This window comes from Micromesistius poutassou, assembly GCF_964030765.1.
Source record: "Micromesistius poutassou genome assembly, chromosome: 4".
NCBI lineage: Eukaryota > Metazoa > Chordata > Actinopteri > Gadiformes > Gadidae > Micromesistius > Micromesistius poutassou.
Window position 1 is genome coordinate 7,218,922 of NC_140274.1, and position 25,689 is coordinate 7,244,610.

The 25,689-nt window shown below is 43.7% G+C and overlaps 1 protein-coding gene across 1 annotated transcript in view; it reads left to right on the forward strand.

Annotated features, from left to right (window-relative positions):
• Nucleotides 1-14,322: 14,322 nt before the first annotated feature.
• The window catches only part of LOC311342479 (uncharacterized protein), a gene marked incomplete at its 5' end in the record, with an annotated part of 34,573 nt that continues 23,206 nt past the window's right edge, over nucleotides 14,323-25,689 (forward strand). The window contains 2 exons of the mRNA XM_084467299.1: nucleotides 14,323-14,380; nucleotides 16,965-17,036. Coding sequence (XP_084323425.1) covers nucleotides 14,323-14,380; nucleotides 16,965-17,036 — 130 coding nt within the window. The remainder of the gene's footprint in view (nucleotides 14,381-16,964; nucleotides 17,037-25,689) is intronic.

Consider the following 25,689-nt stretch of genomic DNA (forward strand, 5'->3'; position numbering starts at 1 on the left):
CGCTTTGGTTGAAGGCGTCTCCTAAATTAAAAAATAGTACTTAAATCCCTTTTTGAAGGACACGATACGATCAACTGATGTACTGTGGACTTTATTATATTTCCTGGTCAACAATCCCAATGAGATCGGCATCCACTTTGGTGCATACCAATTCAAATGTCTCTAAATGAATGAGCCTAATGGGCCATATGACTATACCTCACCTGGGTGAAACTGCCTGACGGCCCAAGACTTCCTTCATTGCAATGCAAAGGCTGCGGGTCCATTTGAAGGAAACCATTAGAACAAACTGCTGCTGGGGGCAGCAAAGCGGACCGGGAAGGACCGTTTATAACTCAGATCACCTCTGACGGCCCTGAGCAAGGACGAACTACACAGAGGATCTCAGATACAACGGCATGCTGAATTCACTATTAGGTTGAACTTTCCATAATTATCTAACTATATATATATATACATACATATAAAACTATATATATAACTATATAACTATAAAACAATGATATATATAACTATATATATAGTTATATGTATTACTATATATTTATATATATATATATATATATATATATATATAACTGCCTGTATATCAGAACCGTACAGTTAGACCTATTCATTAAATCATATTTTCTAGGATGATTTAGGTAGAGGAATCCTAAATGTTTTTCAAAGCATGATTATTGAATGGTAATAATTATAGTCTGGGTGTCAAAGGAAAGCTAATAAAAGTTGCTATTATAAAATGTAAAATGGTTGTACAGAAGCAAACGTAATAATATAATAAAATAATTATACAATAATTATAATATGTTATATTATTATTATTATTATAATATAACATAATATTATTATAATAAAGTATATTTGTATTGTTACCTGTCTATGGTTAAGATTAGAAAATTATGAAAATTTATGATTGGTCTTAATGATATTTATTTATTTTAATCATGAATTTATGTTGATGGAGGTTAGGTTTTATTCAATAATGCAGTATAGCATGTAGTCATTGTCAATCAAGACTCTGGTCTATTTTACTATTTGATTTGATCAATACATCTTTACAAAATGAATGTGAATAAACATGACCTCTGAATCCACCCATCTGTGATTTTTACTGACTGATGATCCATACTAAAAACAATCAGAGGCTGTTAATGTCCACGTAATTATCCAAAACTTTTGTTTGTGATACGAATAAAAAATGAATTGATTCCAAAGGGTTAGACGTTCACGTAGAGAAACAGTATTCAACAGGCTATTACAGAAGAGTAGGGGAGCCTCAAGTGGTCAGAAAGTTGAACTGCAAATAGTTTTTTTTTTCTTTTGAATATTCCAATGCATCCCAGTCCCAGAAGCATTTTGCAGCAGTTCACATAAAGAAAATTATGGATTGTATATTGTTGTGTTTGGGGTTTTAGTGATTAACAGATGTTTGAGTGTTTGTGTGTGTGTGTGTGTGTGTGTGTGTGTGTGTGTGTGTGTGTGTGTGTGTGTGTGTGTGTGTGTGTGTGTGTGTGTGTGTGTGTGAGACAATGTAGGTGATTTTGGATTAGACAGAACAATGAAGAATTGATCTCCACTTTATTAACTGTATCAACACAATAATGTGTAAGCTGCTATTGGCGGCATTCCTTATTATGACGCCAGAAACAATGAACAGCACGAAAAGACACAACAGTTGGAGGTCATCCGATGTATAGCTCATTATCAGGGCAGGACTGGGACCAAAAAATGACCCTGCCATTTTTGGCCATGGCGGCCCACCATGATTATTCATACGATATGCGGAGGAACACGACATACCAGAGGATATAATATGCGCACATTGTGTTGTTTAAATTGTAAATTGATACACTCTTCCACTACTTACAAAGCCTTTCATGATGATAACATGATAATAATAACTGTAAGCTGTTACACCTGTAAACTATGACTTCATGGCAAGCTAAAATAACTGTAATAACTGTAAGTTGGACACCAAGTCTACATTATTTGAAAACAAAGGCTATAAAGGCTACACACACACACACACACACACACACACACACACACACACACACACACACACACACACACACACACACTAGGGTGACCACCTCCAAACCAGGCTACTATTGTTATGCATGTTTTAAGAATAAAATGAGCCCTGTAATTATTTCCTATGTTGAGCATTTGCAGACTTTCAGCCTACAATTTCCCCAGATACTATTTAGTGAAGATGTACACACATCCCAAAACATTTTCATTGTTAATTTCACGGGCGGGGCTATCATAATTTATGTTAGACTGGTACCCCCAGCCCATTCTGCCGGCGATTTGAATTCGCCCTGCATCAGGGTCTGGAGAAGAGCAATACATTTCTTGACAGCAGCCTCCCCAGACCAACGTGCAATCTACGATTGAGCTTGTTCTGGCAATAGCCAGGCTACATTTTTGTGTCATTCCAGTGTATTTCTGTCCGTGCGTGTGTAGCCTACGTGTGTGTACCCGCCCGTCTGCGCAAAGACATTTGATAGGTTTGCTTGTTGTACTGCGTCAAGATTGACAACAATTTCGACCGATCCAGACTGACTTCAGAAAGTTGAGCGCGTTCTGAAGCCGACCACTCGTTGATTTGTTGTGGATAACTTATTGAAGTTTTCTCCTCTCTGCGACGACGACAATCGAATCGTGCAATGTAAAATGTAGGTGGCTTCTTTCTTTGCTACTGATGCAGGTTGCAGACAAACGCTCAAATGCATGCCAATCGAAAGCGGAGGAGCAGGTGGAGCAGGTGCGTCAACTTGTAGGCTTTTGAGCCTTTTTTCTCTCAGCTCATCTGCGCCCCCTTGCGATTTTGTGGTTTATTATTATCCATTTCCACAGACGGACACTCACTTCTCTCCAACTCAAGGGGAGGGATGAGAGATTTCATTGGACTAGCCCAATGGCCTTCAAGGAAATTTACCAATGGACCGCGTTTCATGTCTCAAATACCGTCGCAGTCGATAAAAAATATTTATTATATACCTTTGATTAAATGATGACAGGCCCCGGCCCAAAAATGTTCACGTGACCGGTAAGTGCGCAACAAATAAATATCATAATCCAATAAGTCAAAGGAGACTTGGTCTGTCGTGTGTGGCCAGGCGGTGTAAAAGGCACTCTGTAATTAAGACAATATCAGTGGTTTTGAATATTGATGAAACGGTGAAGGAAACGTTTGTCTTAAATTAAATCAGTGGAAATGTTCCACGCTAGTTACTTACATTTTTTGTTGTCTATTTATTAGGCTTGGCCTAGGCCTACCTCTACTCATACTGACGCATTGACACACAGCCTTCCTTATTAGTAGCTTTAAAATGACAAATATGCCTCAAACTCATCCGTGTCAAGATAACTTATTCTATTACAAATATGGAAAAACAAGGATTTGAGTGTCTTGGCAGTGGTGGATTTGCAGAAGTACTAAGATGTAGAAGCTTTCATTCAGGGAACTTCTTCGCCATGAAAAGGTTTTTTCCCACGGATGAGACGCACCTCATCTTTCAGCGGGAACTCGCGCCGCTGTCGTTAAGGACCTTTAGCTTCACCTAGTGGTAGTGTTCTCCAACTACAGCGCATTAACAAGTCAAATAAATGATAATTCTTTCTCTAGTCATCAGGTGTTAAAGCACGACAATGTCGTCCGACTGACAGCGTTCCTCCACAAGGGGCTCATGCATGCCGTCTTTGAGCTCCTGGAACACAGCGTTGTTGACGAGAAGAATAAAGGCTGGAGAGTCTGAAGATCAGAAAATACAGTTTCCAGATCCTCAGAGCAGTGGACTTCATCCACAGCCACAATGTGAATATATATTTATAACATTATCCATTTAATGTATTATATTTTGTTGATAATAATAACGATGATTATAATTTTAATAATAACAATGCCATTATTTATGAGGCTGTGGCTATTTGTTTAATTTCTACTTCAGACGTTCAAACTCCACAGCTGGCCTCCTTTATAAAAGTGGTATAAAGCTAGTCTTCCACATGATGTTTGCTCCACCAGATAATGCACCGAGACATCAAGCCTAATAACCTGCTGGTCTCTCGCTCGGGAGTCGTCAAGTTGGCCGACTTTGGCTCCGCCTGCGCGTCCAACCATGCTGCCGTACCGCTCTCACGGGCTGCGGACACGATGTGGTTCAGCGCACCAGAGATGCTGGTGACGGACCCTGAGTACAAGTGGGTCTCTTCAACTGGAGGCATAGACGGACACCATGGCACACGTCTGTTTCAGCATAGCAACCAGGGCCGGCGCTAGCCATTTGGGTGCCCTAAGCACAAATGCATTGTGGTGCCCCCCCGAAAATCATCAATCAAACATCAATTTAGTAATTGTCAGTACGTTCAGTGGCGACTGGTCATTAGGGGCAGGTGGGGCTCGGCCCCACCTACTCTCACAAGAAAAATAAAAAAAATAAAAATAAAAATATAATAAATATATTATATAAAAAAAATAATATATATATATATAAAATAAAAAAATCTCCCCAGAAAGTACTGTAAAATAATAAGTTCGGCGCTTTTAGTTCATTTTTAGTCGACCCTAGCTTGCTTCTTCCGGCTGAGTTCATCCGGTGGGGCAAGAGGGGCTCTAGCCCCACCAGCCCAATGTAATGTGTATTGGGCTTGAAAATTTGAAATGCGCATGCTCAGAGTGTTTCTCTGTTGAAGTGGACGGAGATTCTTTTACTTCCTGGTGGGGCTAGCCCCACCGGTACCGCCATGGACATATATGGTTCGTTCCACTACAGCGTAATGTGTGTGGCGCGCGTGATGAGTCATGACTCGAGTGACCTAGTCCTCACCTCACGTATTCAGAATTTTATTAAAAGGTTTTATTATTGAGCTATTGACGTTTAATACGTAACAGTGCTTGTGTACATTTTTATTGGTTATTGAACTGTTAACCCGCGAACTTGGGTTCAATATGTGTACGAAAGACTCCCTTTGTTTACGTGACGTTGCCTAGCAACGCTGCGCATGTGCAGCCTTTATCCACTTCGTTCTGAGTTGGAGAGTAGCACGTTTAAGTTCAAATAGTAATTAAAGTAGTTTGTTACTATACAAGTTAAGCGCCTGTAACATCAGTGTTAAATGCGTATGTGCCGGTTGGTGTGCGTACCTTATGAAAGTGTTTATCGGTTCGCAGACGTAATAAGCGACGTTGCGGTGGTCTACATGTAATGCGCACGTTCTATTGTTTACAATTAGCATGCTAAGCGGAGTTAGCTTTATTCACGTCTTATGTTGCCTTACTATGTCATATGGATGCGATTCATGTTGCTTAGCGTAATGCCCCATCCACCGCTTGCTTTGCATGTCCCGCAAACCAACCAGTGGAAGTCAGGGGAGGGCGAAATAGTTTTGGAAAGCACCACGCTGCTGCGATGAGGTTGATTTGTTTATCGGCGTTACTATGGCGATCATGACGGTACTGAGCATAAAGTAAAAAGTAGATGAGACGATAGAGGGGTTAGAAAGGGGGTTAAAAGGATTTTTATTTCAGTTATCCTATTTTTGCACCGAAAATATTTGAAAACCATGAAAGTTTAAAAAGTAAAAAATAATGACCGCTACACAAGCAAAGTTTCACAGCGCCCCCTAGGTTCTATGAACGCCCCCGTTGAGAAACCCTGAGGTAGATCATCTGTTGGAGCACAGATTTGAGACCCTTAGTCTGGAGGAAAAATTAGAGGTAAAACGCCTTGGTCCCCACCATCCAAGGGATTTTGGCATTAGCCAAACCGCTGGCAAAAACATCCGTGCATTTAATGTGGAGTTAAAAAAAAAAATATATATATATATATATATATATATTAATATTAATTATTAAAAAAAATATTATAATAAAAAATATTAGCCTAGCCCCACCTGTTTTTTACATGTAGAAACGCCACTGAGTACGTTTCTCTTTATTTCCAAAATAACTTCTCAACATTAATGTTTTGCAAAATGTAATGTGCAAATAAAGAGAAATTAAAATCTTGATAAAAGACCACACTCATTTTGCATTAACAATAGCACCAAACATTAACATAAGTCCTGAACTAGTAGTTGATGGTTGTTGGTCAGGGCTGGGTGCTGTTGCAGAGTCTGCAGAGATTGGTGGTTGATGATGTGTACTTGAACTGATGGTGGATGGTTGATCATCTAAATCTTCCTCCTGGTCTTGAGGAACTCCTTGCACATATCTAAGCATTGACCCTGCATTCAGAAATACAAGAAAAAATACTCAGGGATTGTACACTGAAATACAGTTTTGCACCTTGATTCAAAAACAATATTACACATTAATTACAGGTTTATGTAAGCCAATGTGTAAATCACATTAAATGACAACATTTAAAACTATTTTACCTTTAAGACAATGATTGATGGCTCACAATATAAAAAAAAATCTACATAATTTGAAAACTATGAATGTGAAGGGAGGGGGATATACATAACTAAGATTTCTTTATTTTCTTTCAAATTGTAGTTTCACCTGCAGATGTCGCCCTGCAGATGCAAGGTTTCTCAGAATTCATGTTACCAGGAGCCATTCTCCATTCATCAACTCATTACTTTAAAGTATCATCTGTAGCATTACTTTTTCCACTACAGTACACAATTGCATACTCGTTGGTTCACAGTACACATGCATAACGTCATAATGTAGGCTACATAACAAACAAATAAACGTCCTGAAATGCAGTAGACCTATATAAGTAAACTTGGCTAATACTTGGCTGACGACTTCTGATGGCTAAAAGAATATATGAGCTAACGTTAGTTTGTTGACGTTAACGGTAACGTTAACATTACCTGGCATGAGCATAGACATTCATACAAGGACTAAATTACAGAATTAGCCATTTTTATTCAAAACATTGTCTTACCTGCCATCGACGTGTGTGCATCATCTTGCTGTCTCTTCTTTTTTCTCTTATACGCCCCCGACTCTTGATGCCTTTTCGAGGCCATGTCCAAACACAGGTGTCTGCCAAACTTGAGAATGATCTAATCGAACATACCACTGGGATGTGGGGGGGGGGGGGACACCAAGGGGAGAGAGAGAGGGCCGCACAGGAGACGCATCTTTTTCTCGAGCAAATGTTACTTTTGTATTGCTATTAACACGTTTTACACATGTTCATTTTAAATTTATTGCGTTATTATGATTATTATTATGATGATGATTTTTTACGAGACAGATTTATTTGGTGCCCCCCCAGACACTTGGTGTCCTACGCGCAGTGCGTGTTCTGAGTGTGCGGAGCGCCGGTACTGATAGCAACGCTACAACTCTTACTACATTACGTTTGGTCTGCTTCTTCTTTGACTTCTAGGCCTGTCGATGTGTGGGCCGTTGGGTGCACCTTGGTGTTCATGGCCACGGGAAACTACTTCCTGAAAGGCGAAAGATTCCTGGAACACATCAAGATGATTATAACCAAAGTGGGTCAGTTCAGCAATTCACCAAGAAGTCATAGGGGGTGAAGTGTAACCTAAGACAAAGCTAAAAGATGCATGAATATCAAGCATCATTACATATTATTTATACTATAATAAACATATTAACATCAATTCACAACAGGACCTCTGACTGCCATCCAGGAGCAGCAATATTTCAATAATGTGAAATACGCCCAAGAGTTGGGCGCCCTGCCTGTGGTGCTCCCCCCCCACCAACCTGATGGAGAAGTACGGCCTCTCTCACCCCCTGCTGGCTCAGCTAGTGGAGGTGTGTCTGCAGATGGACCCGGTGCACAGGTGGAGCTGCTCTGCGCTGCTCAGACACCCCTACTACACCCAAGATCATTTCCACGAAAGGTTTCCCAAGGAGCTGGAGGAGATGGTCGACCAGGATCAGTTGGACCCCCTCATGGTGGAGCAAGAGGGGGTCCAACTGGGTCCTGGATCAAAATGGCAGTCCCGCGCTGGAGAACGTTGCTGAGGAAAAGTGCTGCTGTCTCCCTACTTGTGTACATTTAGGGGAACTTTGGAAGGACATAACGGAAGCACTCTGGAGAACCATCGGCAAAGTCTCTGGGCTTGTGGAGGTCTACATTGAGAGATAATTCACAGAGACATCAAGCAGGAAGCTCCTCTCTCTAGGCCATCCTCGGACAACTCTTCCTCGGACAACTCTTATACTTGTTTAAAGATAAGAATTGTCGGCTGTTTTTAAATGTATACACCACAGAGATTACAACTTTATTCACTGTATAAATGTACTAATTCAGGTACTAATGACCATCAAATGTATTGATTGACTACTGTACAGAACATACTTTACTATAGCCCTACTTACAAGAAAAATAATCTAGAAATAGGACACTAAAAGAAAGGGCAGGCTGTACAAGAGTATTGTATGTGTACATGGAAATGTGTACATATGTGTATATGGAAAAATAAGGATTTGAGTGTCTTGGCAGTGGTGGATTTGCAGAAGTACTAAGATGTAGAAGCTTTCATTCAGGGAACTTCTACGCCATGAAAAGGTTTCGTCCCACGGACGAGACGCACCTCATCTTTCAGCGAGAACTTGCGCCGCTGTCAGGAGGAAGGCCGAGAACGACGTGCGTTGCGACGATATGCTCCAGTACGTGGTACACCTCGTGTGGGAAAACAGATCTCTCATTATGTTCGATGTGTGTCTTGCAAGTCATCATTGACAAAATGGGCAACAGTTTCAATAATAAACAACATGTCATGTTGCATGTGTTTGGATCGTTGTCTGGACGATGGAATTCCAATTTTGGTGTCAAACATTTAGGGTCATGTTCAATTAAAATACAACCCTCTGATTGATATGAATTGTAAAATGGATTCAATTAATTATTTTATTAAGACACTTTTTACAGTTTAGTAACACAGTTTGCTATAAGGCGGGATACTCGCCTACAAACACAAATAGAACACATCTCTTATTATATGAAGCACTGTCATGCATCTCTTTTTGACAATAACATTATGTTGTTTATTATTGTTTGTTGTTAAAAGTAAGCTTAATTTAAACAGTGGAAAGATGTAGAATCCTAGTTGGTTCGGGCATGGCCTAACAACCTCGTCAAACAAGTGCTTAATAGCGACAAAGTATTCATAAAGAGGTTGATATAGTTATCCATTGGATTATTCGAGTAACGGGTACACGTTGTAATGTCGCTGTTCACCGTCTGACCGACAGGGGGGCGGAACTATTGTAGCCTAAATCTTTCATTTTAAAATGTGATATCACGAAATGTGTTTTATGCAAATGAAAATTTAATCTAAAAATATTCAGTATAGAATAAATAAAAACAGTTTAAATAAATCGATATTATGATTGCAATTTTCATTGCGGAATAAAAGTGAACTATCTTGACCCCTTTTTGCATAACTTCTGCATAGAGTTAAACGTAGTTATTTTTCAAGTAGGCCTACTGAAACATTAAACCAGACTTGCTAACTATACATTTCCCACAGCTTCAGCGGCTATGCCAACTACACCATGACACTACATGGTGTCTGATACAAATGACAGCTGATAGCAAAGAATCTGAAAGGCCTCACATTTACGTCACATAGCGTCTGCTATTTACTCAAGAGATTGATGTGAACTCTCTCCCTCTATCTCCCTCTCTCTCTCACGCACCCACGCACACTGCTATTCGCTGTGTGTTAGCTATGTGTGCTGCCGGGGGTCGTGGCATGCAGAAGCAGCCACACCCACGGCGATTATTTCTGCGACCCCGTCGGGATTCAGGAGCTTGTAAATGAACCCCCTTGCGTTGCCTCGACGTGGAACCATAATTGAGCCTTAAGCGATGTTCATCGATGCTCCACCAGCAGAGGGCGCTGTCTCTGAGGTTGGCAAGTCGTTTGTAGCCATAGACCTCCGAGGCTCCCGGTTCCCTCTGTCAAATGCAGTGCTGTGTTACAATATCCAGGGTTGCCAACTTTGGGACTTTGGCTGGAGTGAGACTCTGCAAAATGTCAGTGGACGTGCGAAGAGCGTGCGGAGGCTTATATAAAAGACATTGGCTGTTGTTGACGTAGGACATTCAAAATGTGTTTAGATATTTTTTAATCATGCATTTAATCATGCATTGACATGGGAACACAGCTGTATACTGATACCTGCTGCCATAGATATGTATTTAACCAAGACCTCAGAGTTTATTCCCAGTCTGACCCAGAAAGAAGGCATTTAACAGAAGGTAACAGTGTGTCATGGCCTTTAATTAGTTTAGTAATTTGGTTATTGGTTGATAGCCTAGACTACATTAAGACACCTTGTAATTTAGTTTTGAGGAAGGCTGTCAAACCATGAGAAAACCTTTAGGGTCTATATTGCGAGAATATGTAACAACGTGGAATTAATGTTAAATCAGAATTAAAATACTATATCCTAATTAAAATATAGCCTATAGAGAGATTCAGTAAACTGAGCCTATATTGACTTGTTTTTTCCGTGCTTAGCTCGAAAGGCACTTGTAATATAAATAAAATATAGGCTAAGTAACACCAAACTAACAATTTCTAGTTGAATTTCAACAAGGTCCACACAGAGAGACAGAAGACATGGAAGGAGGGAGGGAGACAGACTGGAAGAGTTTTTGGAAAGGATCATGCCATTTAAGGGAAGTTCTCTGAAAAGCTCTTTGAGGTATCTTTTTGCCATCTTTCTCTCTTGTTAAAATGTTGGGAATCACATAAAAATACACATTTGATGTTCTTGTTCATTTTGATACCCTGGCTGTAACTTTAGGTTAAGTGTTGAGTAAGTAGCCTAAATGAAACCAAATAGCGGAGTATCCGCATTAATTGCGTTTAAAAAACAACAGTAATAAAACAAACGTAACGTTATTTTAAAATGACGGCACTAGTTTGAGGCATTTATTTGCGCTCTCAGACCTTAACCAAGACTTTATTTTCTTCTTCCCAAACACGCATCTTTCAGTCAAAACGTTTCACGCGCAACTAAAAGAAGGGAGCGGCGACAGAGAAAGGTGCGCAGAGGACGTTGTAGATCAGCCTGCACTGCAGTCAATGCGGTCCGAATAGATGGATAGATAGATCTAACGAGCATGTTTCCTGTATATTCTGTGGTCTAGTAGTGAGTGATCAACAGTGAATGGACGGAAAAAAGTTGATTATTATTTTTTTTTCAAAGATGGGCTATTTGGAGTGATATCGCTTGCGTGTGCGTGAGAGCGTGAGATTGATGCTGAAAGCGTGAGTGTCACGCCAGATGCGTGAGAGTTGGCAACCCTGCAATATCCATACTTCCATGAGTACACTTAAACGTAGTACACTATCCACACTGACTAAGTGCACTGATTTTCAGATGTCATTGTCAGTGTCGTTCCAAATCGAATACTCCATGGTGCACTAACCGGAAATTACGATCGCGACCGCCGCCACGGCTCCTCCCCCGCAATAAACATCCCACTTTGAACTCGGTGAACTCTTTAAGCTTAGTAGCTATAAAAAGCTATAAAAGCTACAAAATGACTCCATTAATGCAGGCTATGTGGAAAATGTGCCGACGTTGGCTCAGCCTGGCTCCGCCTTCTTCCGCTACGTGGCTAAGATGGCTGCTGTTGAGTACGAAAAGTGTGCTTCGATCCACACTTTGCAGTTTGACCGTTTTGAGTACACCATCCGGGTTCTTTCAGTACACTTCTTTTTGCCCGATCTGAATTGGAACACCCTACGTACTCAAACAAACTATAGTGAGTATGGATATTGGAACACAGCACAGGCCCCCAGGAGCAGTGCCTACTTTCGCAACCCACCAGTGCTCAGTGGCCAAGCCTGGTATTGCAGTTTTTTAGCGGGCTGTGGATGGGTCCCTCAAATCATGGGGCCCGGAAGTAGATATCCCCGTTCACTCCAATACAAGTGGGGAACAGGATTGTGTCTCCGCAAATTTTCTCTGGATATCAATCAAAGACTCATAATTATCTTTGGACCATGTACTATTTAAATGTACATTTTCTCTTTTCAAAACACCACCTCAAGCGTTTTATTAGCCGGAGAAGGAGGGGTGGGCAGCTGAAAGGAGTCATAGTGAAACAAATGTTGTTTTGGCCAGGCCTCCGAGAAGGCTCAGTGCACGTATAGTATCACATATAGAGACTAATCGGGGGGGTTAGTAACTTATACTTCCATGGTCGGTAAACAATGCGACTGTGCTCAGACCTCTCGCTGATGATGCTACAATGCTAACAATGCTAGAGAACGAGAATATTTCTACATCCGTAACGTCATGCACTAGGGTGTGGCTAGGCTCCCATGATGCAGAAGCAATTCTGTCCTTGATGTTGCCCTGCGCCACTGAGCAGTTTCCATAGGAATGAATGGGCGCCATTTTTCAATCCGGTGTCCATTCTTTATAGGTCCATGGTCAAATATCTATGGGAAATTACAATGGCGTTTTTGAATGATCGTACATAACAAACTCTGTAGGTGGCAAAGAAGTAAAAGCTATGTTTTGAACTACACATTTGGGAGAGTTGTGAAGTCCAAAGTCTGCGCAGATCCGCGTTAGCATAATGCTTCTTCATAATAGTTAACTACTTTAACGGCACCGCCAATCCAAAACGTCAGTGGAGACTAGATGGAAAAAGTGTCGTTCAAAACGTGACGCAGCTTTTACTTCGTCGCCACCTACAGAGTTTGTTATTTCCGATCATTCAAAAACCTTATTCTTCAGAGGTCTATTAGGGTTAGAGAAGTTTTGAGTTCATGCGCCTGTGATTGACAGGCAAGATGGATTCCTCGAAACCAATCGGTGAGAGATACCCCTCTGTGCCGAAAACCGATATTTCATGGATATTTAAGACGGGTGGCTGTGGCAGCCGCATTTCTAACAAATAATACTCAAATTCTAGCTCTTAAATCCTATTTACAGCACCAGGGATCACAGTTACAGTCTCAAAGTGCTTCACAGGTCCACATTATTAGACACCCCGAACCCGAGTATGGCTGCTTAATCTTAAGTAACTCCTCAGCCCAGACCACGGCAGTTGAGTGTAAATAGAAAAAAAGATGTAATTCCTCGTTCCACAACAGGCGTATTTTGGGACGATTCGGCCACGCCTCTCCAAATTGACCCATTAACTCTGTATCTTTTTCCTGCTGTCCCAGTAAACATCATCTTCATCTGTGTTCATCAGTTTCATCACGTAGCGCTTCTGTACCACCCAGATGGTACCAGACACTACCCAACTAATGCTGCCCAGGGAGAGGGGGCACCACCCACCCAGAGGAGGTGTGTGTGTGTGTGTGTCTGTGCTTCTTATAGCATTAATCAAACAGCGGAGGAGGTTCTTCCTGTGTGCCTGCTGTAGCCCGCTGGTCCTTGTGTCAACGCGTGGGCAGAAGTCTCATCAACAGGGACTTATATTACAGGCAGAGGGCTGGTGCTGGTGGTCCCATGGTTGTGTCTGCCAACGTAAGCCCAGGAACAGGCCCCCCCCCCCCCCCCCGGTCGGTCTGACCTAAAGCCCCCGGACGACCCGCACAATGGAGCGGGGCTTTGGTGGACAAGCGGCACAAACTGCTGAGCCAAGCGTTCACACACACACACACACACACACACACACACACACACACACACACACACACACACATAAACACACAAGTATCTTCCTGCATGTGTATATGTGTATAAATATGAAAATTCTAATTTCCATACGTCTATGTAAATACACACATCTGTCCGTCTGTCTGTCTGTCTATCAAGTCTTTTGGTCGCGTCACTGATCCATAAACACACATGCTACTACATGCGTTTTCACACAAAAACACACTCTCCCAAACTGCACCATGTCAATGCACTGGGACAGGCCTGTTTCTCTCCCCCCTCTGTTTATACATGCAATCTCTCTCTCTCTCTCTCTCTCTCTCTCTCTCTCTCTCTCTGTCTCCCTGTCCCTCCCTCACTCTCTCTAACCATCCCTCCATTCATCCACCTGTTTGTTCAGTCATCCATCTCTGAACAACCCCCCCCCCCCTCTCTCCCCCTCTCTCTCGCTCTCTCTCTCTGCCTCCCTCGCTCTCTCTATCCCTCTCGCTCTCTCTGCTCCCCAAACCACGAGTCATTCCCCCTCGGTCGTCCTGATTGATCATCCCTGACGGTCAAACGGAGAACGCTCTGTGCCATCACCCAGCGGTCCGTACCTTTACCCCGGAGGACCCCCACGGAGGCCCCCCCCCCCCAGAGTGTGGGCCCCGTGTCCCCCGGTGTGGAGCCAGTCCGCCGGCCGCCGTGTGTGTGTGTGTGTGAGGACCGGGCGGTTCTCTCTCTCCCGGGACGCCATGTGTGAGTGTCTGCGTGGGATCTTCAGGGTCACCTGGTCGCCGTCCTCCAGCGCTGGTCAGTTCCTGTGTGTGCGTGTGTCGATGTTTTATGTGTGTGTTTATCGGCCCGTCCGTCTGGCCGTCTCTATTCTATCTTTCAGACTCGCCGTCTCGGTGTTTGATGCTTACATTCTTGTCTTTTTACGATTGTGTTTCCAATATTTGTAATCCGGACAGTAAAAAATGTCTATCTAGACATTTTTTGTATATATTTATATTTATAAATACTTTTGTATTGTTGTGTTCATCATAATAGTCTTTAGAGGCTGTTTGAGACACAGGCACACGTACATGCACACACACAAAAACACACTGGAATGCAGTGGCCTCTGGCTCTTAGTTATACTCTAAATGGTTGTTCATGACAGTTGTTTATGGCCCCCCAAAACACAGGGGCCACACACTTCAGGGGTCACAGTAGAGCAGGTTGAGGAAGTAGCCATTGTGTGTCTGATGACAGTTACTGGTGCCTGTTTAGTTTCTGCTTCCTCAGCGGATTTGGGTGTGTGTTTGTGTGTGTGTGTGTGTGTGTGTGTGTGTGTGTGTGTGTGTGTGTGTGTGTGTGTGTGTGTGTGTGTGTGTCTTTGGGTGTGCATGTGTGCATGTCCTCGAAACACAAACAGGGAAACACAACATATACACAGGATAGCACTCAAACCTTTTGACACGCCTATTCTCCCATCTACATCATCGTCCACCTGTCAATCATTTAAACATCCATCCATTTATTTATCATCCAACTATCTCTATATATTATCCATCCATCCATCATTTATTCTGCTTCTATCATCCTCCTGTCCATTGGTTCATTCACTCATGCAACATGCTGTATACCATAGAAACATCATCCGTGTAGAACTGGAAGTGAATGGGCATACAGGTGTATCTGGGAATAGTAGCCAGGCCAAATCTCAAAGGCATATTATTGAAGAACCTCTCAATTCATTTTTGATTTCAAAGGGGCGGAGATCAAAATGCCTCTGAACGCAATTAGATAGATCTACAACCAATCAGAGCAGCGTATGGTGTGACACATCAGCGGCAGCCATCTTGGTTGTTTATTAAATGCCCCACCGGCGCTCCAATAGGACGCTGCGCTGTACAGTCAGTACAGAGGGCTGTGATTGGCCTGACCTGGACCAGGTCTGCTGGAAGTCTGTCTGAACGGGAGGGGGGCAAGACGCATATGCCAGAGCAAATAAAAGAAGAGCACTCAGATTAATTTGGTTCCCAGGCTGGGGGAATAGGGTTATAAAGTAGATGTATACAAACATGGGTATTTGGGTGTATGGGTATCATATGGTTATATATATATTATGCTGGTTTGGTATGTTTACTTTTGCATGAGTATAAAGAGTAGTTATTTGGTTTACCTGTTATGGGGATAGTATGGCGCTGAGCAAGCAAACTCTAAGCTTGTACATTGTCTCTGTGTTAGCCTAGCTTGTTCTTCAGTGCGTTTGGGTATGTGTGGCGTGTTGACCAGTATATCAGCTCTCACTATGACTGTCCGGACAGCTGGTTTACCACAAATCAGCATTATGGAGGGCAACATATACACAGGAGATACGGACGAACACACACACACACACACACACACACACACACACACACACACACTCCAACACACACCCCAACACACATGCATACACGCATGCACACATGCAGTCACACAAACACTCTCTCACACAAACACTCTCTCACACACACACACACACACACACTCACCTTCCCTCGCACCCACACACCCAAATAGTATACACAATCTCTCACACTTCTTCCCTCTATGCCTACAAAAACCCACCAACAACCCCTTCCCCCAACCCCAACACACACACACTCACACACACACAAACACACACAGACTACCATTCCCGTTAACTAGGCCAGCTGCTGTCCGGGAAAAGAGCAGTCACACTTTCTCTAAACAGAGATCCTCTACGCTGCTTCTATAACCAGCCTTCCAGGTTATAAATAATGTCCCATCATTGTAATAACTGGCTTGTTTATTTAATTTGTTTTATTTTAATTTTGGTAATTAATTAATTAATTGCTGGGGGATTCCAATCTAAACTCAACAACAGCAAACAAACCTAAAAATACTATGTAAGGTCAATAAGCCCTCATAAATCTCCTTAAAGAGACAACATCAGGGGTTGGACCTTTTTGGATGTGATCTTATCTTATCTTAACTTTTAAACCTGGCAATGATAATGACCTGACGTATTCTTCCTGAGATACTCATCCCAGATTTCCCAATATGTGTGCCGAGCTCTATCCATTGAGGTAAATATGGAATGGAACCCCTAACCCTGAGAGTGGGAGTGCCTTGCTCTTCCCACCCAACAGGGACTAGTACAAACAGCAGGGCAGTGTTGAGTAGATTAGGACTAATGCAGACTAATGTGTAGTAACACTGGCTACATAGACAGTCTTTATCACACAAACTCCCTTTCCCCAAACCCATCCCACTTCCAGTTAGCGCCGCCCCTTTACCGCCCAAATATGGGGGCATCTCCCTGCCCTCTGGCCAATCAGGCAGGCCAGAGCGGGCTGCCAGAGATGCCCTGGGCCCAGGCCAGACCTGAGCGCTCAGTGAGGGGAGCACCAGTCAGGCTGTAAAACCTGGAAGACAGACAGGGAAACAGGGAACCAGGCGGTCAACAACAAAAGTGAGTAAACAAGAGAGGACGACAAGTATGTACACAGTTGGAGTTTAGAAAACAGAGGTGGGCTGAGAGAGACAGGGAGGGATGCACACCTGAGGCTGGACTTTAGGTTAAGTTGCAGCTGGGAGACACCTTTTGTCAGGTGTTTTATATTTAGGAAAGGGTTATGACAACTCAAGTTGGCATGTGAGGTGGCATGAGTTGATTAATCAGATGTTAAATGAGTTGATTCTGAGTTGATTGATCAGATATTAAAATGTGAGGTCAGAGGTATGAGAGGTGGAATTTAAGTGGGTTATTGATTTTGTGGCGGTGCGAGGAGTAGAAAACTATGTACGTGACCCTGTGAACTGAATAACATTTGGCATTAAATTAGACCACATGAATGCAATAAGAATGCAATAACACTAAAGCGATGGTACCATACCGCTACTAAGGCACTACTGGGTGTTGTGTGTCATGCGTCACACACTGGTTGTGAGGTTATGCGGGTTGCTCTGGAGCACGGCTGGAGGTATTTCACCAACGGTCTTCGTACCCACGTGCAGTGTGCACATTTTTTGCGTACGGGAGGAAAAAAAAAACATAACAATGGTGCGTTGTTTTTAACGCACAGACCCTTTTAGCCAGACAGCTGCCACTTGTGCCTTACTCCCTCCTACCTGTCAGCCCCCGCCGCCATGCACACTCCCATCGCCGACGTGCACGCTCGCATCACCGCCGTGCACGCTCGCATCGCCGCCGCCGCCACCACCGTCGCGCACGGACGATGTTTTGCAGCACAACACGAAAAGGGTGATCAGGCGGCTAATAATAACCCCCGCTAGTAAGAGGACCTGCGTGCCGGGCAGGCCAGCAGTGTGGGGAGGGTGGTGGGAGGGGGGGGGGTGGGGGTATGGGGTATGGCCTCCCACAATAGCATGGCAACCCGCTAGCTACAAGATACGCCTTCGCTATTTGTGTTTGTACTTAGGTGAGATAGTTCGAGACCGTAACTACAGCGATTAAGGGCTGTGCGAATATAATTGACTTGACATTGACTTGAGATTGGCCTTCAATGTCCGATGGGTTTGGGGAAGTTTGTTTTAATGTACTGGGGGGTTGGGTGGAGGTGGGCGGAGTTAACCCCCACGGAATGATACAGTGTGCTCTGAGTCTGGGGACTCTGAGGATTTAAGTGCTGTCGGTGATTCTGACACCTGCAGTAACACACACAACACACCTCAGCGAACAGGGAAAGCATCACGTGACAACCGCCTGATTCTAACCACACACACACACACACACATACACACACACATACACATATAAACAGATTCCTTGTTTAGTTGGGTGAGGCAAGGCCAGGCATGGCTATGCTCCCCAATGCCATACATACACACAGACACACATGCACATGCACACACACACACACACACACAGTCTTCATTTGAGCCAGAAAGGACAGCTGCACCCTGGTGGGTCATAGGATCTGCAATCCTCTCTTTTCCATTCCATTGGCCTGGACTGATATCCCCCACCACCCCCAGCCCCACCACCAGCCCTGGTATGCTGCTGGGGGACCAGGCTCTGGGTGGGTAGTGCGGTACGGGCCCTGCACCCTGGCTGTAGAATAGAGGGCAGTGGATGGTCAGGAGTAGCTATCAGGAGGGGTCAGGCCACTGAGGACATGCATTGGGGAAAGTTCATGATGCGCTGGTGTGTGTGTGTGTGTGTGTGTGTGTGTGTGTGTGTCGGTCTCTGCCTGTGTGTTTGTGTGTGTGGGTCTTCTCTTGACTGTGTTCGGTCATCACTTGCACGTGCAGGACATCTAATCGTGTCTGGTGGTGTTCTCCATCGTTCCGTATGAAGGGATGTTGCCGTAGTTGTGTATGTTGTGATGTTATCCAATTCATTGGAAAACACTCTTTGGCTAAGGTGATTCTATGGGTTCGCTCGGCCATGTTGAAATGCTGATGAAAGGACTATGTTTTCCACAACTGTATCAATAACACCCCCTTCTACTTAGATGAAATGTACATATTAACCACTAATATGCTCTGGGTTACTTACGCTGGGCTGGACTGCCTTGCAGGAATATATTTTTGGAAAGACTAAAATGATTTGTGTGCAAGTGTACACGAGCCACGAATAAATCAACCCAGGAGCAAAGATGAATGGGTTGGACTTCCTGCATACGGCCCTGGGTGTAGGTGGCTGGGGATTGGTCCAGACCAGGAAGCCAGGTCAACAGTGGATTGGGCAACCTAAACAGGAAAGCTGGGAGGACCACCGAAGAAGAATAGACTTCATCCTTGGCAAACGCTCACGTATCAATCAAATTAAAGGGAGAGGGAGTACAATTTACAGAACAGCCGGTACTTTACATTGAGTTTAAACCCCAATTGGATTTGTGAAGATCCAATCATCATCACGTAAACACCGGAGACAACCCAAGTTGTTTTTGTCTTGTCACTGTGCGCACTATCGGACAGAAATATCTATGTTTCCTGTTTACAAGGAGGCATTTCCTGCAAGCAGCCCCGTGCCCGGGGTGTGGCTGGTTTCCCAGTCTTGGGGCAGCCGGATACACCCTGCGATCTTTCTATAGGCCTGCTCCAAAATAACCCTGACACTCTGCCATCTCCTCCGCACTGGTACACATAAACCTACTACTACTACTACTACTACTACTACTACTACTAGGGCACTCTATCACAACTAGGGCAACCGTTTCTTGGGTTAGGTCTCTGGTGGGCACATCATGTTGTGTTTCCAGTAGTAAAGTGGTTTCTACCAGAACCATCAAATAGTGGAAGTTGTATCTGTTAAGAAAGTAAAAGTCCTCCCCTGTATTTTTAAGACAATCATTTGGATTTGCTAATTGGCACTGACCCTCAATGTTCAACCAATGAGAGGGCTCCACTTGTTTAAGGCAGGGATGGGCTGGAATACATGGCAGAACTTCTACTTTTTTAACCTACCTCCACTACTCACTGAGTGAGGTCTCTTTCTGGAGGTATGGATGTACTCCTGCTGTAATGATGTGCTGCACACTCACATGCTCAAAATGACTAATGTATCACACACGAGAGACATGTCAGTTATGTAACCATGCAGTCCCTTATACAGTCCTATAGGTCAACAGTAGAGACGTTTTGAGTGCAGTGTATAGCAGAGTACAGCAGAATATAGTATGGCGGAGTAGAGCATAGTAGAATAGGTGTCCCATAATAAGAACAGGGGCTCCTAACACTGTTGATTCCACTAACTCAGAATTGGTGACTTTGATTCCCTCATTCTGGTTGAAGGGCTGATCTGATTGGTTGAGGTATTTGTTACCACCACAATAGTCCTGCTGTCTCTGTCCAACTGCAGTCTCATGACCCTGTGTGTGTGTGTGTGTGTGTGTGTGTGTGTGTGTGTGTGTGTGTGTGTGTGTGTGTGTGTGTGTGTGTGTGTGAGAGCTACCCTGCTTTTCTGACAAGTCATTCATTGCAGCTACGACTGCAAGACTTCATCTGTTTGTCACTCACTCAATGTTACTTCTTCTATAAACTAGGAAGCACAAAATCCTTCACGTGTCATACACATACACACTCCTCATAAACGTAAGATGCAGCCTCTGTGCGGCCTTGTGTTACCACCAGACTAGTTATTACCGCTGCTGTGACTCAAGAAGTAGTTCATTGAAATAGCTTCCATTAAATGGACTTCAGTTAAATGACAAAAACCCTTCTGTTGAATTCCGGAAAATATCTGACACAGGATATATATTATCCTGTGTTTATCCTGTGTTTTTCTACTACTGCTGGGCTATTGCAACAAACAAATTTCTCATACGGGGGATTGATAAAATTGTATCGTATCTTATCGTAATGAGTCACCAGAGAACACGAGTTTGGCGGTTTGATGGTTGAATTAGTTGAACTGGCCTTTGTGGCGAGGATCTCACATCTGTGTCCAGTGGGGAGTCACATTATTACACCACTGATCAAAACAAAAAGTCCTGAACCACCCAACGCTAGCGTCCCACCCCCTGGTGGAACACCAGCAGGTGACGGTGCACCACAGGGTCATCTCCGGGACCTGGACAGGTGGTCTTCAGAGTCTGAGCATCAGCTCGGTCCGAGTGCACCCAGTCTGAAGGGACAAAAAGACTGCATTCGTTTTCTTTGTTTTGTCGGACCATTAAATGTATTGATTGCTGTTGATCAAGATAGTCATCTTTATTGAAAATAGAATAAAAATATGCTTCTAAAATACATTGCCTACCCTAGCTTTATTCTCTGTCAGATTCACTCTGTTATCTGACATAGAGAGGTGTGAGGTTCCCTGTACCGGCGCTCCGCACACGCAGAACACGCACTGCGCGTAGGACACCAAGTGTCTGGGGGGCACCAAAAAAATCATCATCATAATAATAATCATAATAACGCGATATATTTAAAATGAACATGTGTAAAACGTGTATATAGCAATACAAAAGTAACATTTGCTCGAGAAAAAGATGCGTCTCCTGTGCGGCCCTCTCTCTCTCCCCTTGGTGCCCCCCTCCCCCACATCCCAGTGGTATGTTCGATTAGATCATTCTCAAGTTTGGCAGACACCTGTGTTTGGACATGGCCTCGAAAAGGCATCAAGAGTCGGGGGCGGATAAGAGAAAAAAGAAGAGACAGCGAGATGATGCACACACGTCGATGGCAGGTAAGACAATGTTTTAAATAAAAATGGCTAATTCTGTAATTTAGTCCTTGTATGAATGTCAACAAACTAACGTTAGCTCCTATATTATTTTAGCCATCAGAAGTCGTCAGCCAAGTATTAGCCAAGTTTACTTATATAGGCCTACTGCATTTCAGGACGTTTATTTGGCGTTTGTTATGTAGCTACCGTTAACGTCAACAAACTAACGTTAGCTCCTATATTCTTTTAGCCATCAGAAGTCGTCAGCCAAGTATTAGCCAAGTTTACTTATATAGGCCTAGGTCTACTGTATTTCAGGATGTTTATTTGGCGTTTGTCATGTAGCCTACGTTATGACGTTATGCATGTGTACTGTGAACCAACGAGTATGCAATTGTGTACTGTAGTGGAAAAAGTAATGCTACAGATGATACTTTAAAGTAATGAGTTGATGAATGGAGAATGGCTCCTGGTAACATGAATTCTGAGAAACCTTGCATCTGCAGGGCGACATCTGCAGGTGAAACTACAATTTGAAAGAAAATAAAGAAATCTTAGTTATGTAGATCCCCCTCCCTTCACATTCATAGTTTTCAAATTATGTATTTCTTTTTATATTGTGAGCCATCAATCATTGTCTTAAAGGTAAAATAGTTTTAAATGTTGTCATGCATCAGTGATTTACACATTGGCTTACATAAACCTGTAATTAATATGTAATATTGTTTTTGAATCAAGGTGCAAAACTGTATTTCAGTGTACAATCCCTGAGTATTTTTTCTTGTATTTCTGAATGCAGGGTCAACGCTTAGATATGTGCAAGGAGTTCCTCAAGACCAGGAGGAAGATTTAGATGATCAACCATCCACCAGCAGTTCAAGCACACATCATCAACCACCAATCTCTGCAGACTCTGCAACAGCACCCAGCCCTGACCAACAACCATCAACTACTAGTTCAGGACTTATGTTAATGTTTGGTGCTATTGTTAATGCAAAATTAGTGTAGTCTTTTATCAAGATTTTAATTTCTCTTTATTTGCACATTACATTTTGCAAAACATTAATGTTGAGAAGTTATTTTGGAAATAAAGAGAAACGTACTGACAATTACTGAATTGATGTTTGATTGTAGATTTTCAGAGGGGCACCACAATGCATTTGTGCTTAGGGCACCCAAATGGCTAGCGCCGGCCCTGGAGGTTCCATTTCACAGCAGTATTTACAGTTCCCAACAGAGATCCCCAATCCCTTGTGTCTTCTGTTCCCTCATCATGAGGTTTAACAGAGACAACCTAATCCTGCTACACTGTCAGCTAAAGCCAGAGGAATGGGGTTTGTCTGTTGGTGGCATTAAGGACTATTACTGGCTTCAAAAACTCCAGCAGTCCCTGACTGCTCCCTCTACAACTAAACCAGTAGACTACATGTCGAGGTGGAGCAGGAGCTAGTGGTCTTGTACAGTTTAACTGGTAGAGCATGGCCTGAGCACTGCAAGGGTGCAGGGTTCGATTCCCACTGGGGTCAACCTTGTTAATAATGTGTGCACATGCTGTGTTGATGCTTTGGATAACTGTCCACCGAATGTAAACAACATAGTGTAATAGTTAGGGTATAGTTAGTAGTATAGTTGGTGTCCACGGTTTGACCTGGAGGTTTACCTGCTCCTTCATGGGACATTTCTGGATGTCCCATGATGTCCCATGTCTCCTTAATGCCTGAAAAGTAATGGCAAATCGTAATCAACAAGCCAGTCACACACACAATTTAACTTCAATCTTTCCATGTTATTGCGCTAAGGGATTCAGTAGTACCCAATGCCACGATGTGTTACTGTCGCGTGGGTGCATCTGTGTGTGTGTGTGTGTGTGTGTGTGTGTGTGTGTGTGTGTGTGTGTGTGTGTGTGTGTGTGTGTGTGTGTGTGTGTGTGTGTGTGTGTCAGGAGTATTGTGTAGTGTATATATAGTATAGAATGTGGAGCATAGAATGTCCTGGTAGTAGGTGAAGCCTGCAGAGACCTGCAGATGTAAGCAATGTCTGGACTCTGGTCTAAAATAAGACTGAAGAGAAAGAATGTAAACCCTTCCCGCCTTCCTCCTCCTCTTCCTCCTCTTCAATCCCACTCTCTCTCCTCTTAAATCTCACTCCCTCTCCTCCTCTTCAATCTCACTCTCTCCTCCTCTCCAATCTCTCACTCCTTCTCCCCCTTCTTTCCTCCTTCATCTTTCACTCCTCAACCTCCTCCTCGTCCTCCTCTTCAATCTCTCTCTCCCTCTCCTCTTCCACCCTCTTTGATCTCTCACTCCTTCTCCCCCTCCTCTACTCTTTAATCTCTCACTTCTCCAGCTGCTCCTCCTCCTCCAACCTCTTCAGTCTCTCCCTCCCCCTCCTGCTCCTCCCTTCCTCTGGTGGGAGCAGAGAGTTGCACCATGCTCCACCTGGTGCTGTCAGTCACTCAGAGGTGCTGTGTGTTCCCTGGTCTATAGGCTACTGGGCTAGTGTTAAGTCATGTTGGTGTTGACATACGAGTCTATTTGCTTGGTTGATAAATGGTTTACATTTCCATGATCTATGAGTCTTATAATCACAAGAGCTGAAATAAGAATATTCAATTCAAATATTTTTTAATGAATTTCTTTCTGATTCACTTACCCCTAGTCTTTATTTTTGGTCCTCATTTATGTTAGCTACTGGCTGCTAGCAGCACTAGCAACCCTTGACATTAAGCAACATGCGGCTAATGGTTTGCAACCATCTGAGGCATGCCTCCACTACCTGTCTGTCTAGCTGTTGAGTGTTATCGGGCCTAGCCAGGGCTCAGCATCACCTGCTGGAGCACCCTTCCCACACCTCTCATTACACATCCATGACCCACGCTGATGACAGCATCATTTCTCACCTCTTGACATCTCTATTGGAAGTCCACAAGACCCAGTCCCAAGAGTCCACGATTTATCAATTCATACATGGCTGAGTGATTGAATGAATGAATGAAAGTATGTGAAGTTTAATTCTTCTTTAAATCTTGTAGTTTGTGTTTTCGTGTGTGTGTTGTTCAAGGAAAAACATTCATTTTACAAGTGTGGGAAAAGGAACAGTTTTTGCTGTAGGTGTTTACGATGTGGATCAGTGCAGATCTGTCCCAGTGGTACTGGGGCAGTGTCCCAGTCCAGGGTGAGTGTCCCTGTCCAGGGGAGAGGCTCCCAGTCTGGGGGAGAGGCTCCCTGTCTGGGGGGAGAGTGTCCCTGTCTGGGGGGAGAGTGTCCCTGGCCGGGGGGAGAGTGTCCCTGGCCGGGGGAGAGTGTCCCCGTCTGGGGGGAGGGTGTCTCTGTCTGGGGGGAGGGTGTCTCTGTCTGGGGGAGAGAGTGTTTCTGGCCGGGGGAGAGTGTCCCTGGCCGGGGGAGAGTGTCCCTGGCTGGGATGAATGTGTGCTATGCCTCCCTGGACCCCAGTGGACACCAGACACCTCCAGACTGCTCCAGGCATGCATGCTGACACTCCACACTGTGTACCCTAATGCACATACACATACACAGAGCCACACACACACACACACACGCTGACAGAGACACACACACACACATGCTGACAGACACACACGCTGATACATGCTGAAAGACACACACACACACGTGCACATACACACATGCTGGCAGACACACATTACCACCGATTCATACACACTATCTTTTTGAGTCTGTAACCAGCCACAGCCCGCAGACGTTGAACTGGAATCCCTGGGGTGGACCCAGGTGTACACGCGGTTGACATTTATAGGCTACATGGAACTGATCAGGGTGTGTGATTATATATCGTGTTACATGGCTTATTAAATCCCTCAGAGATGTCACCATGGTTCATGAAACTGTCTGGCCAGATAGCAAAGCCCGGAATCCTCTTGAAGAATCTCAAAGACGGCAGTGCCATAGGCCTGTCTTTCTCTGTGATATTCTCTCTCTCTCTATGTCCTTCTCTCTCATTCTCTCTCACT